General features: G+C 51.5%; 1 protein-coding gene across 4 annotated transcripts in view; it reads left to right on the top strand.

Annotated features, from left to right (window-relative positions):
• The first annotated feature begins 1891 nt into the window (after window positions 1–1891).
• TTLL9 (tubulin tyrosine ligase like 9) overlaps window positions 1892–14947 on the top strand; it is a 37554-nt gene continuing 24498 nt past the window's right edge. For all 4 annotated transcript variants that reach the window (XM_058679378.1, XM_004586015.3, XM_058679377.1 and 1 more), the window contains exons 1-3: window positions 1892–1986; window positions 5970–6013; window positions 9773–9865. In XM_058679378.1, coding sequence (XP_058535361.1) covers window positions 1972–1986; window positions 5970–6013; window positions 9773–9865 — 152 coding nt within the window. In that variant the 5' untranslated portion in view covers window positions 1892–1971. The remainder of the gene's footprint in view (window positions 1987–5969; window positions 6014–9772; window positions 9866–14947) is intronic.

Below are 14947 nucleotides of genomic sequence, written 5' to 3'. Positions count from 1 at the left end.
TCTTCTTGCTTGTTTTGCTATTTAGGTTGATCTCTCCATGAGACTTTAAACGTCACAAGGACAAACACTCTGTGTGTGTTTATTTGTTTCAAAGACATAGTTATGAGGCAAGAAGGGTGAGAGAGACAGAGATCTTCCATCCACTGACTCACCCCTCAAATGGCCATGATAGCCAGGAGCCATGGATGGCAGAGCTTCAAGCACTTGGGTCATCACCTTCTGCTTCCCCAGGCCCCTCAGCAGGGAGCTGGAAGTACAGGATTCCTGTTTCAAATCAGCACTGCAATGTGGAATACCACAGTGGCTCAACTGACTGTGCCACCAGCAGGTTCCGTTCTCTTGGGTTTGTGAATGGAAGCAGTGCTGGTGGGCAGCCACGGCAGGTGCTGTCATGGAGGCAGGCAGCAGCGTCTGGCACACAGTGAGCAGGTGCAGTGAGTAGGAGCTGGGATCTGTTTGTGGGCCTGTGCTCAGGCAACTGCAGGACTGTATCCAGGAGGACTTGAAAAAGGTAAATGTCTGCTGAGAACTCATTTGGCCAATGGTGGCAGTAGCAGCGGCCACTTTTTAAATATTATCATTTAAAAATTGAGAGAGTGAGCAAGTGCTCCCATTTGCTGGTTCACTCCCCAAAGACCTTCAATAGCCCCCCTCCTTCCCCCTGCCCAGCAGGTCAAGAAGGCAACAGGGAGTCAGAACAAAATGCAGGTATCGCCTGTGCATGGCGGGGACCTAACCACTGCCTTGCACAGGTTGCATTAACAAAAGAAGCTTGTGGTGCAGGGTGGTGCTGGGTGCAGACCCAGGCGCTCTGATGGGGAATGCAGATGTCTTAATCAGTGCCTTGCCTGCCAGGCCAAATGTCCACCTGGTGGTAGCTTTGGGCACAGGTGCAGCTCCAGCAGTGGCTTGGTTGGCACCACCATGCCCATGGTGGTGCCACATGTACAGCAATGGTTGGAAAGGGCCACCTAGTCAGGATTTCTGCAGAATCTGATTCTGACCAACTTTGATCACTCCCTTGGTCCCTGCCCCTTTTTAAAACCTGAGTCTGCCAACTTCCCACCAACTCGGTGCCTTGTCTAGCATTGCACCAATGAATTCCATTTCGATTTGAACTCATTACACATATTTTCCCTTCCTTTCTTCACCTCTTCTCATCTCTCCCAATTTCTCCTCCTTCTCTTCCCTGTTTCTCCAGAAGCATGCAAGCTGAGATGGAGGCAGAGAGCTTGTGAAGTCACCAGCAAAGAGAACTTTGAGTGACAGAAATGTGTGTGCGCACGTGGGAGTGTGGTGATGGAATCTGGGTAGAAGTTGGGTCCTGGCAGACATGCTGGGACACAAAAAGCAACGAAGTTGGCCAGAGTCCTCAGCTCCAGCTCAGGGAGAGCCTTGCAGGTGACGGTGTACATGGAGGCCTTGGGGAGCCGAGGGAGGCTGGGTGTGGGGCGGGACAAGGCCAGTGAGTGTTTGCAAGAGCTATTGGTCTGCAGAGAACGCCCCGGTGGTCTCTGCTGGTCAGGTGCAGGGCAGGGAGCAAGTTCAGGCGTACCCTTGCTGGTTAAGAATTACAAAGCCACTGCCAGAGCTTAAAGATTACCAAGTGACCCTGTCCCAATGCACCTCTTAGGGATTTTGCCGAGGAAGGGCATGGAATTCCACTGGATTCATGAAAAGCAACGGCAAGTTTTCAGGGGCAGCTGGAGGCGGTGTTGGGCGGTGTCCGTGGAGAACAGCCAGGCTCTGGGCGAGAGCCCCACATCGCGGGACAGGGACTGCCAGGCCACCCAAGGGCCTCCGGGATGGACCTGCGCCCGCGCACCCCCCCACCCAAGAGCTGTGCATTCTGCTCATCCAATCAGAGCGGCGAACCGGGCGCCGTCCGGCACCTTGGCAACGGGATGCACGCGCTGGCATCCAGCGCGGTGGCCGTTAGGGTGGGGGTGGGGGGGCCTGGAGAACCGGGTCATGTTGCGGCAGAAGGTAGGAGCGCCACCAATCCAGATGTTTTCACAGTCTTCAGGGAGAGGGAGAGACGCTGCTGAGAGCTTCAGAGCCTGGGATTGGGCAAGGGTTGTCCTGGAGGAGCGATTCCGGTAGAAGTAGAAAAAGTTGAACTCAGGCTCGCCGGCTGTGCCTTCCCGTGAGCCCAGCATGCTGGCCGGAAGTTTAAAATACTCTGGACTCCTCACCTGCATGCACAGGTTATTCTGACCCTAGGGAAACTCATTCCTTCAAATTATCTGACTTGGAGCAGATCTTAGAGATTCCTTCAGCCTGCCACTTGCCTATCCATCCATCTACTAACCCACCCACCCACCTATCCACCCATCCATCTAAAAAATGTGAATGACCGCCTGTACAGGCTGACCCTTTACAGGTCTGCCCAGGAGACCTGTAAGTCAGATAAGCCCTTCTAGGAGAGCACAGACCAGCTTCTCCATTCTAAATATTAAATAAAATGTACAATAAAGACGTACCTTTTAATGGGGGCACACACACATAAGAGATCTTACTTCTGCTCCCCAAATAGCTACAACAACCTTGGCTATCTCAGGCTGAAGTCAGGAGCCTGGAACTCCATCCAGATCTTCCACATGGGTAGCAGGGACTCAAGCACTTGGGCCGTCCTCTGCTTCTTTCCCAGGTGCTGGATTGTCAGTGGAGCAGCTGGGACTTGAACCAGTGGTCTGATGTGGGATGCTGGCAACTTCGCTCACTGCACCACACGCTGGCCCCAGCTTTTCCATTTTAAAAGCAGGACGATGAATGAGTCTAGAATTCAGCTCCCCAGGCCCAGCTGCTGTTTCTACTGTGTTTCTGCCTCTGCTGCACGGCAGCGGCATGCCGTTAGTCCTGCTTTACTACAGATCCAGCTTGTGTGCTTTCCGAGGGTCCGAACCTTTCGCCAGGACTCCTGGGATTGATGTCCTCTTCGTGAGACATTGGGATCTAGTCTGAGATGTTGCTTCCCTGTGTCCCCAGTGTCCTGCATGGTGGACATCTGGTGGCTGTCACTAAAGGACTAGTACTGAACCTACTCACCTCCTGGGGTGAGCCAAACATGAAGTCTGCTTGGGAGGGAGAGAGCTCCCTTCTTCTGGCTGACTCCCTCAATGCCTGCGATATTTTGGTTTGTAGCCAGGAGCTGATGCAGGACCCAGTTACTTAAGCCGTCACCACTGCCCCTCAGGGTGTGCCTGAGAAGAAATGATGAGTTAGGAGCCAGGGCCCGAACCCTGGCACTCGGCTCTGGGAGGCGGCTGTGCTCAGCACTGGGCCTGTACTGGCCCCTGAGACTCCTCCTGGCCTCCTCCGCCTTCCAGAGGGTCTGCTTCCAGCTTTCGGAGTAGATCTTGAATTTGTGCTATTCTTTGCCTCTGTTACCACCATGATGATCCTGATCTAATTCTCAATTTTATTGTCTACGGCCATACCACCCTGAACGCACCAGATCTCGTCTAATTCTCAATTTTAAAAAGTAATAGCTATTCAGGTCCCAGGGTCGTGGCCTAGCAGCTAAAGTCTTCACTGTGAATGTACCAGCATCCCATACGGGCGCCAGTTCTAATCCCGGCAGCCCTGCTTCCCTCCATCTCCCTGCTTGTGACCTGGGAAAGCAGTAGAGGACGGCCCAAAGTCTTGGGACCCTGCACTTGTGTGGGAGACCTGGAAGAGGCTCCTGGCTCCTGGCTGTTGCTGCCATTTGGGGAGTAAACCAACGCATGGAAGCTCCTGGCTCCTGGCTTCGGATCGGGGCAGCACCAGCTGTTGTGGCCACTTGGGGAGTGAATCACCGGATGAAAGACCTTCCTCTCTGTCTCTGCTCCTCTCTGTATATCTGATTTTGCAATAAAAATAAATAAATATATATTTTTAAAAGTGATAATTATTCAAACACAGACTGGGATGCATGGCAGTTTTTTCGGTATTGTAAAAGCAGAAACTAAACATCAATGGGAAGAATCCTTGTCTGTCCACCTGACTAGCTTGTGTGAGAGGAGGGACAAGTTGCAGGTGGCTGTGGGAGGCACTGACCTTGCATCTCCACTGTGAACGAACATCTGCGTGAAAACTGCTTTGTTGCATTCTGTTATTTTTTCTTTTTTTGAAGATTATTTTTATTGGAAAGGCGGGTTTACAGAGAGGAGAGACAGAGAGAAAGAACTTCCATGCACTGGTCAACTCCCCACGTGGCAGCAACAGCCAGAGCTGAGCTGATCCAAAGCCAGGAGCCAGGAGCTTCTTCTGGGTCTCCCACGCAAGTGCAGGGTCCCAAAGCTTTGGACTGTCCTCTACTGCCTTCCAGGCCACAAGCAGGGAGCTGGATGGGAAGTGGAGCAGCTGGGATGAGAACTGGCACCCATGCACGCTTGGAGGTGGAGGATTAGCCAGTCGAGGCAATGCGCCAGCCCCATGTATTCTGTCGTTTTTGAAGAGGGAAGCACAGATCACTATACTTTGAGCATGTTGTGATTTCTTCCAAAAGACTCAGGGGAAATAGAAACACGAGTTTACGTCAGGTGGGCCATGGAGGTTGGTCTCATGCAGGGTGTATGTGTGCACTGCATTGAAACAGGCTCCCAGGTCCAGCTAACATGGACCCCAGCCTGGATCTCAGCCCCTCCAGAGGCGTGCTGGGAATCCTTCAGGGAGTGGAGGGGGAGTGAGGAACGGGATCAGGCAGGCATGAAGCTGGGCTAGCAGGAGCCAGCTGAGCCAGGCAGCCAGCCCTGTGCCCCCTCCCTCTTCCTGCCTTGCTCTCAGGGGACTCCAGGCAGGGAGCTCACTTTTTCACTTCTGTTGGTTCAGAGAGGCTGCCCTCCCCCACCCCATCTTGTAGCTCCTGGTCCCCTGTTGTTGTCAGTGCCAGCCCCTTGGCTTCAGCTGCCTCCTTCAGCCACATTGAAGGACCCCTCCCACATGGAGCACCCCCCCGACCATCCAGAGAAAGCACTCTGTTTTCAAGTCAGCGGATGGGCAACCCTTAATGCCACCTGCACCCTGAACCCCCCCCCTTTTCTGTGTTGGGTACCATGGGTACAGGAGAGAGAGAGAGAGAAAAGATGTAGATATCTCTGTGGGTGGCCTTTCTGCTGATTACCATTTATTAACATCAAAGCATTGCAAGATGAAAGAGATACTGGTGACAGCAGCACCGCACATCAAAGGTGCCTGAATACATACAATTTAAAAGGTGCAGGACTTCCACCCTGGAGCTGGAAAACACTGTGGGTGGAGATCTAAATAGCTTGAGACACGAGAGCTAGTTTGCCAGCCATCACCAGAGTCTTTCTTGACCCTGGGCACCTGAGCATAGGCTCCAGCTGACCTGGGTACGTGGGCCTGCTGGGACCCATGGAAACTGAGAGATGGTGAATGTACATTGTTGTCAGCCACCCAGTGGGTGGTCATTTTCCCACCCAGCAACAGAAAACGAACACGCATGGCAAATCTGATGCCAAGGTCCTTTGGCCCAGGACTGGTTTGGACTTCCATTTGCTTGGAGATAGCACGGAGGCCCAGGCTGTGTGGGCGTTGGTGGAGCAGGACAACACCCACTGATGGCTGGGAAGGTCTATCTAACCCCTCCCCCTCCTGCATCCCTAGTCCCATCTGCCGTTTCAAGCTGGGGGTGGGGGGTGGTCAGAGTCCCTTCCTAGAGCCTCAAAACCAGGATTCAGGATTCACCATTTGGGGCATGGAAGACTAGGCACTGGCGAAACCCCTGTGTGTGGAGGGAACCTAGGGTGCAGAGGGCTCTCGGATAGAGGGACATTCACCCCAAGAACAGGAGACCCATTCTGGACTTGACTTGCCGAGCACAGGATGGCCCACAAAAACTTGGCCAGCCCAAACCAGGTCCTGGACATTGTGGAGTCCAGTGCCCTGAATGTTTAATCTGAGCTGGGAAGGCAGGATGGATATGCAAAACCAATTGCACCCTTTTCCTTTTCTCATTGCAGAATCCAAATCTGAAGGGTCATGGAGTGTCAAAGGGGAAAGAAAGGTGAGTGATCCCACTTAACCACAGGAGCTGCAGTTCTTACCTACAGGCTCCCTCCCTCCCATCTTCCAGCCCTTCTTCCCTTGCTTCAGGATCTACAGCAATACTCATGGCAGTATGATTACTAATAAGCAAGCCTGCACTTACCACGTGCTCGATCCTGGGGCAATCACCTTCCTTGTATCATCAGATCCTTCCCACACTGTCTGAAGTGTTAGGATTGTGTCCATTTTACAGATGGGGGTGCTGGAGTTCAGAGAGGCTGAGTGCCAGCCCACGACCGATCTCAGGCTCTGTCAGTCGCAGCACTGACTGGACACCAGGGCCAGCTCTCTCATCACGATAGCTTCCTCCTGCTCCTTCAGCAAGCCTGCAAGCACTGATGGCTTGCTGGTCCCCTGAGCTCTGGTCCTCCGCTTCGCTCTGCACCAGTAACCCGGCTGCCAAAGTCAGGCCCTCTAGGGCTTCCCATAGAGCCAACTTGCCCAGAGCTGGGGAATGAGCAGTGTAGATGTCACTGAAGACTGGTGAGTGGCAGGCAGAGTGGGGGAGTCCATCTGGTTCACACACTCTGGAGGTTGTGTTCTCTTTGAGGTCCCTCCTGCTACCACCACCAGCAGCAACGACCTTCTCCATCTGCACCTCCCCCACCTTTTTTTTTAAGATTTATTCTTTTTTAAAGATTTATTTATTATTTTTATCGCAAAACCAGATATACAGAGAGGAGGACAGACAGGAAGATCTTCCATACAATGATTCACTTCCCAAGTGACTGCAACGGCCAGTGCTGCGGCAATCCGAAGCCAGGAGTCAGGAACCAGGAACCTCCTCCAGGTCTCCCACACGGGTGCAGGGTCCCAAAGCTCTGGGCCGTCCTCGACTGCTTTCCCAGGCCACAAGCAGGGAGCTGGATGGGAAGCGGGGCCGCCGGGATTAGAACCGGCGCCCGTATGGGATCCCGGCACATTCAAGGTGAGGACTTTAGCTGCTAGGCCAAGGCGCAGGGCCCAAGATTTATTCATTTTTATCAGAAAGTCAGATTCACAGAGAGAAGGGGAGGCAGAGAAGATCCTCCATCCGCTGGCTCACCCCCAAAGTGTCCACAAGAGCCAGAGTCAAGGAGATCTGAAGCCAGGAGCCAGGAACTTCTTCCAGATCTCCCGCATGTGTGCAGGGTCCCAAGGCTTTGGGCCATTCTCAACTGCTTTCCCAGGCCACAAGCAGGGAGTTGGATGAAAGTGGAACAATGAGACTTGATGTGGTAGCCTAGTGGCTAAAATCCTCACCTTGCACACACCGGGATCCCATATGGGCGCCGGTTCCTGGTAGGAAGTGGACAGGTTCTTGCCACCATGGCCAAGTGGGTTTGGTGCCCCTGGGGATTGCCGGGAGGCAGGGAATTAACTGTGTGTAGGGGTGAGGTCAAAGAGACTTGAGGGGCTCACCCCACTGAAAGGCAAGAGAGACCCAGGTCCATCCACTGACCGGGTTGTCTTTGGCTGTATTCTGTGCAGGGATGAGGGTGGGTTGTGGCAGAGGGGATTGGCGATTGGCCTCCCTTCCTGCTCTTCAAGCTGCACCTGCTCACCACCTGTGCCCACTTTTGCTCTGTGGTGCCACCTGCCAAGAGGCCCTCGCCAGAAGCCAAGCAGTGCTGGTGCGAGCTGGGAGACTTCCAGAGCTGTTGATCAATGACCTGCTTCCATGGTCAAGGGTCCAGCCACAGACACTTCCTGATAGTCACAGGAAATGATCTTGAGTCAGCTTTGCTATTGAGTTGGACTGACTGGTTGCGGTGTAGAATTCTGCTTGACTGAGTGCTGTTTGCACCTGTATTCACAAGGGACACTGGTCTACAGTTTTCTGTTTGTGCTCCATCCTCACCTGGTTTTGATGTGTTAGTACTAGCTTCACACAACAAATCCGGGAGGCCTCTGCTTGGATTTTTTTGGTAGGGATCGTGTGCAGGCAAGCTAATTGTTTAAACATTTGGGAGACTTCTCTGGGAAAAGCATCTGGACCTACAGATTTCTTTTGTAAGAATTATGAATCCAACTTCGTTGATGGTGACAGAGCTATTGAAATAATTTCTGTCACATTGGGTGAATTGTGGTCATCTGTGCTTTTCAAGGAACCAGTCCATTTCATTGAGGTTGTCAGCTGTTGGGTTGTCATCTTGCGTCTGTAGGATCTAACGTGACACCTCCTGTACCATTCCTCATCTTGGCAGCAGAATCGTCTTTGTGTTTCCTTTGGCATAAAGGTTTGTCCATCTTACTGCTTTTTCGGTGAGCTAATCTCTTATTTTGACTGATTTCTCTCTACTGTCTTTCCAAACTCAGTGTCAATGATTCCTAACTCTGACATCATTCCATAGGAGGGGGCACTCTTGATTGCTTCTTACCCCTTCGTGGAGAAGGACATCCAGGCTCCATGTGTGGTGTCCACTGTCACCGTGAGCATGGCGGGGATGAAAGCCCTGCATCTGTCTTTGCCCTTCTTTGACACCACCCTATGAGGGTGTTGGGATGCCTTGTCCTGACTCCCCACTTGGTTTTTGGTAGTGAGTCACAGGTGTTTTCTGGGGTTTGGATGGTGTAGAGCAGTTGTTGTCTGAATCTTCTGTGGTGCCGGGTCATTTCTTGGTCCTCTGGCTGCAGATGGTGAGTTTTTGTTTTGTTCTGTTTTGTTTTGTTTTCTGCACTCACTGGTATTTCTGGGTTACTGGCCTTTTATCTCCAGATGTGGGATATTTGAGGTGAAAATGAAACTCAGGAAATCCACCAGCTTGGTTTTTTGTTTGTTTGTTTGTTTCTGAGGTGTCTTCTCCACCTCTCAATCTTCTTAGGTTGTTTTATGTAGAGTGTCTTGGGTTTTTAATCATATTCGTAGGAGGAATAGTGAAAAAGGCACTTGTTTCAACTTTCCAAATGACTGCCAGGAAAAGGGATTTGAAAATACTTCACCATTTGAGAGAAAACTCACAGGCCAGCACTGTGGCACAGTGGATTCAGTAGTTGTTTGTAAGGCCAGGATCCCATAGCTGAGTGCTGGTTCAAGCCCCGGCTACTCCACTTCTGACCCAGCTTTCTGCCAGTACACTTGGGACAGCCGTGGAAGATGGTCCAAGTGCTTGGTCCCTCCACCCCACGTGACAGACCTGGCTGTTGTAACCATCTGGGGAGTGAGCCAGCAGATAGAAGATTTTTTTTTTCTCTTTCTCTGTCTTTGTCTCTCCTTTTCTCTCTCTGTAACTCTGCCATGTAGTTATTTATTTTTAAAGATATGTTTATTTTTATTGGAAAGACAATTTACAGAGCGAAGAAGAGACAGAAAGATCTTCCATTCTCTGGTTCACTCCCCAAATGGTCACATTGGCTGGAACTGAGTCAATCTGAAGCCAGGAGCCTGGAGCTTCCTCTGAAAGGCAGAGGTCCAAAGATTTGGGCCAGTCTGCTTTCAAATAAATAAATCTTTTTTTTAAAAAAGAATTAGACAGGTTTCATGTAAAGCAACTGCACCGTACCTGGCACCTAGTAAGCGCTGGATGAAAGGATTGTCTTTTGAATCATTTCAAGATTCTATAATCTTCCAGTTGATTATTTTGGGTGTTGTCACACTGGGATGATGAATTGTGAAATGCACTAATTCTGTTTTTGTGGAACTTGACTGACCTTCCTCGCGCCTCCTTTTCTACCCCTGGGCCATGCTAAACACATTGTTGATGCTGAGCTATGTTCCACTCACTGTGTTGTCTTGCAGAGAGCAGAGAGCATCAATCCGGTTCAAGACCACACTTATGAACACGCTCATGGATGTCCTTCGCCACAGGCCAGGATGGGTGGAAGTGAAGGAGTAAGACACCCACTGCTTCCCCAACCTTACCCCTGCTTCCCAGCATTCCCCAGGAGCCCACCAGGACGCAAAATGGCTGTGGCATTTGTCTAGACTCAGTGTGTCAGGGACATTACCAGTGCCATCTGTCTTAAAGCCTCATTGCCATCCTGTGAGCCAGGCTCACATTCAGAATCTCTAAGCCTGATTTTCAAGGTCACCCAGCATGTAAGGCTTGGAGTGGGACCCAAGCCCAGTTCAGTGTAGCTACGGCACAGCCAGTATACTGCAGCTCTCCGTAGAAACAAGGAAGACAGCTACTGTCCTCTCACTGCCTTGAATCCTCCAGCAGTGGACCTAGGACCATGCCCCCTGGCCACTGTGTGCTCTTGACCCAAATTCTGCATTTGTGTGTGTGTGTGTGTGTGTGTGTGTGCGCGCGCGCGCGAGCATGCTGGGCTTTGGGAATGCAAAGATAAATCAAGGTGCAATGTGTGCCGCACAGCAGATGCTTGTATTAGGTCGAGTGCTCATATCAGTCGGGTTGAGAGTCACTTAACCGAGTCACAGAGTAAAACAGGCTTTGACAGGCAATTTCTCTGTCCCTTGAAAGGCTACACAGGGAGTTCAGAGGAGGAAGGCAGCATCTCTTAATCTGTTTCCATCTTTCCAAGTGGCTCTCCTTTGAATGAGGCCCTGCCCTCCTGGCCACCGCCCCCGTCCCCCCTCCCCGTGAGTTCCCCTTAGAAGGAACGCACGCCTCCCGCTCCCCTGTCCCAGCCCAGGAGAACGTAACCCAGGAGCCCTTCAGGACTCGCTGGCTGGAACTGAACCAACCACAAGGGACTCGGCACAATGTGTTTATTTCAGAAAAGGCTAAGAATTCTGTCATGGTAGAAGAAGGGGGAGAGAGACATGGGATGTAAGAGGGACCTGGCTGCCTTGCCACGGAGCTCGGTGGTGATGAGGGTGGTTTCGACAGTTCGTGGAAAATGGAGTTAAACACTAAGCTTAATTTGCTGCAAAAGAAAAAAAAAATGCTCTGAAATCCTATGTTAAGAGGGGTCTAGGGAAAATATGCATGGACTTCAGAATGGTTTTAAATCAGAATTGATTGCATTTTAAAATTCCATTTTGCATGAACTTTTTGGCTTGTTTCCTACCAGCCACTGAACCTCTTTTCTGGCACTTCACCTGCGCGATGTCCTTCACTCCTGCCAGCCAATCGTCCAGATCCATGCTATCAGTGCCTTCCTCTTACCAATGAGAAAACTGGACACAAAGTGGTGGGAAAAAAACATCCCGCTTGCAGACTCTCAACTTGTAGGGGTGTGGCCTAGTGTTGGCACCTTGCCTCACTGTCCAGCTCATCCCCTATCCAATGCTCGTGACCTCTCAGTGAGTAAAGGAATGAGAGAGAGAATGCTACCCACTGCCAGGGTCCAGCAGGAGCCGCACACCATAAACTATCCCGCAAGGAAATTAGGGGCTGGCTTTCCAGGACAAGCTGGGACACAGAGGATCCAAGACAGTGGAATCCTGTTTTTGGGATCTGGAGAGAATATGATGATAAGAATGACACTGATGATAGCACCTGCCAGGGATCTGCCTGCTTGGTTCCATCATGATCTTGCTAGTCCCAGTATCAGAAGAGGCTTCCTTTGGTCCCTGGGTGCACAGGGAGCAACGGAGACGGGGTGTTTTTGCTCACACATTTGTTCAGCATGCAGACCTTCCCCCGAGTGCTCCAGGACCCTTGGGCCAGTTCACAACCCTGAGTTGTCTGTTGCTTTCTGGTAGGGGCAGAGCCTTCCCCAGGCTCCCTGCTCAGGGCACCGGCTCCGAGTGTTGATGGTAGAGAGAAGGCCCTGGAGAAAACAAAAGTAGAGCTTGGTCTCTCACAACTGCATGCTTTCACTTCCTGAACATTTTTAAATTTCACTTCCTGAAATTTTTAAACTATTTTGTCATTTATGCCTTGTTACTTTGTTTTTAGACCTGAATCTTTCTAATCAACAGCATGTCAATTTCATTTTCTTTCTTCCTTTTTTTTTTTTTTTTTTGAAAAAGATTTATCCATTTACTTGAAAGACAGAATTACAGAAAGGGAGAAGTAGAGAGAGATCCATCCTCAGGCTCATCCCCCAAATGGCCACCACGGCCAGGGCTGGGACAAACCAGAGCCAGGAGCATCATCCAAGTCTCCCACATAGATGCTGCAGTCCAAGCATTTGGACTTGAACTGGCAATCCACGATGAGACACTTGTGTCACAAGTGGCACCAGCATCAACGAACTTGAACACCAAGGATTCAGCATCTTAGAGGATCCTTGCATGGATCTGCTGTTTTTATCCCCGCGGCCACAGCAGTGACTCTCAGTCATTCCCCATTTATGAGGTGGCATTCTTCTGCAAAGTAACACTGTCTCTACCCCCATCCATGTAAATAAGATCACTTTTATTTCAAAAAGCATTTATTTATTTTCCTTGGAAAGGAAGATTTATAGAAAGAGGGAGAAACAGGGGGAAAGATCTTCCACTGGCTGGTTCACTCCCCAAATATCCATGATGACTGGAGCAAAGCTGATCCCAGGCCAGAAACCAGGAGCTTCTTCTGGGTCTCCCACGCAGGCACAGGGTCCCAAGGCTTTGGGCCGTCCTCGACTGCTCTCCTAGGCCACAGGCAGGGAGCTGGATGGGAAGGGGAGCAGCTGGGACAGGTGCTCAGATGAGATTCTAGCGTTTGGAGGTGGAGTATTAGCTATTTGAGCCATCGCACTGTCCGCTAAGATCACTCCTGTTTATTGAAGTCCACTGTGATGGCCAGAAAGCCTGAGGCACAGACAGGACAGCACAGTCGCCCAGCAGGCAGGACCTGAATCCGGGCTCTTGACTTATGGCTGCTGGTCCCCGTGCAGCATCACCTCAGCTCCAGGAAGGCCTCGGGGTGGCAAAGAGCAACGAAGCATTTGGACAAAGTCCCAGTCTGCCAGGGAAGCATCCACAGCGGCTCTGTGCCTGGCCCCCCGGCAGTTTGCCACCAGCAGAAGGAAGGCAGTCAGTAGCCCTGCTGTGCCCGAGGCAGCAGCCCAAGCACAGGGAGTCTGGAGACAGCCCAGGCCCCGGGTTTTCATGAACAACTCAGGGCACCGTGGGGAAGTGGGTATTTCCTGACTCCGCCGTCGCTCGGTCCCCTCGTGCCTCGCCATCTGCGCGGGGCATGTGCTGTTTAGATTTTCCTCAAGACCGACTCACTGTTTAACTCAACTAAAGAAACGTGCCATACTGTCTGTGGGATGGCAGGGTTGTTGCCTACGTCTGCTTGCTTTCCGGTCTATATGAAAATAAAGACATGGCTATTACCCTTCTAAATGATACCGTGAAGCTTTTGACAGTTACAGAGCTGTCCCACACAGTGCCCCCCGCAAGCGACACAGAGCTTTTCTCCCTGCCCCATGCCCCCAGCCTTGGAGTTCAAAGTGAGGCCTGGCCTGTCTTCTGTTATCACTGAGCACCCCACCACCACCACCACCAAGTACAGATTGCAACATTCAGAAGACCCTGGGAACTGAGGAGCCACTTAAATGGTGCCCTGAAAATTCCAGAGAGGGCCCGGCGTGGTAGCCTAGCGGCTAAAGTCCTCGCCTTGCACGCACTAGGATCCCATATGGGCACTGGCTCTAATCCTGACAGCCTAGTTTCCCATCCAGTTCTCTTCCTGTAGCCCGGGAAAGCAGTTGTGGATGGCCCAAAACCTTGGGACCCTGCATCTGGGTGGAAGACCTGGAAGAGGCTCTGGGCTCCTGACTTTGGATCAACGCAGCTCCAGTCATTGTGGCCCCTTGGGGAGTGAGTCATTGGATGAAAAATCTTCTCTGTCTCTCCTCTCTGTATATCTGACTTTGCAATAAAAAATGAATAAATCTTTAAAAAAAAAAGTCAGCGTGGCACGAGGCTGTCAGCTCTGGTGGGCCAGGAGTGGAGTACCTCTCTGTAACACTGGGGGTCGCAATGAGGATGAGGGACAATCCCTTCAGCAGGCCCCTCAGAGGAGCAGCCGGGCTGGGGCATCTTTGCCTCCCTACCCAGCAATCATGGGCACAAATCAGCCACAGAAGGTTCTCGGGGCTTCCTAGGGTGGCGTGTCCCCACCCCTGCCCACCTGGTCATCTCAGGCATTGCTCAACCTCCCCGCAGCTTCCCCTCGGGGTCCATACCTCTCCAAGACACCGCCCACAGGTCAGCATGGCTGCTGCTGGTGAGGAATGTCAGCCAGACGCCTGGGGACAGGAAGATGGATAGCACACAGAGGGTGCATCCCTCGCATCTGGCTGCACTTGACTCACAGTTGTCACAGGGATAGATAGCTCTCCCAGACAGAAGGATGCTTGGAAAAGTAAGCGTGTGCCAGGAGACAGGTGGGGTTGGTGCCAACCACAATGCTTGGGTTAACCACAGGCTAACCCAGTGGCCTGAGGTGAGATCCTGCTGTGCCTCCTGTTAGCTATGGGAACGTGACTGAGTTCCTTAACCTCTCTGTGCTTGCCTCAGTTTCCTCATCTGTGAAATGGGTATAATAGCAGAACCTGTGATGGTGGGTGGGTTTATATATATAATATATATTATATATTATATTAATATATCATATATTTTTATTGGAAAGGCAGATTTAGAGAGAGCTGGTTCACTCCCCAAATGGCTGTGACAGCCAGAGCTGAGCCGATCTGAAGCCAGGAGTTTCTTCTGGGTCTCTGACATGAGTGCAGGGTTCCAGGGTCCCAGGGCTTTGGGCCATTCTCTGCTGCTTTCCCAGGCCAGAAGCAGAGAGCTGAATGGGAAGCGGAGCAGCTGGGACATGAACTGGTGCCCATATGGGATGCCCGAGTTTGCAGGTGGAATATTAGCCAATTGAGTCATCACTCTGTCCCATTAGTTAACATTTGTAAAGTGCTTAGAAACAGGGTCTAGCACAGGGTAAACCATAAGTATGAGCAACCAGAAAGCCCAAAAGCATGCCGCATGGTGCTGAGTACTGTGTTTGCATGCGCATGTGCCCATGCAGGAATGCCATGGGGGCCTGCATAGACACGGTACACCAGGCCC

Source organism: Ochotona princeps, chromosome 22 (assembly GCF_030435755.1).
Source record: "Ochotona princeps isolate mOchPri1 chromosome 22, mOchPri1.hap1, whole genome shotgun sequence".
NCBI classification, from domain to species: Eukaryota; Metazoa; Chordata; class Mammalia; order Lagomorpha; family Ochotonidae; genus Ochotona; species Ochotona princeps.
This window is presented reverse-complemented; position numbering and strand designations above follow the sequence as displayed.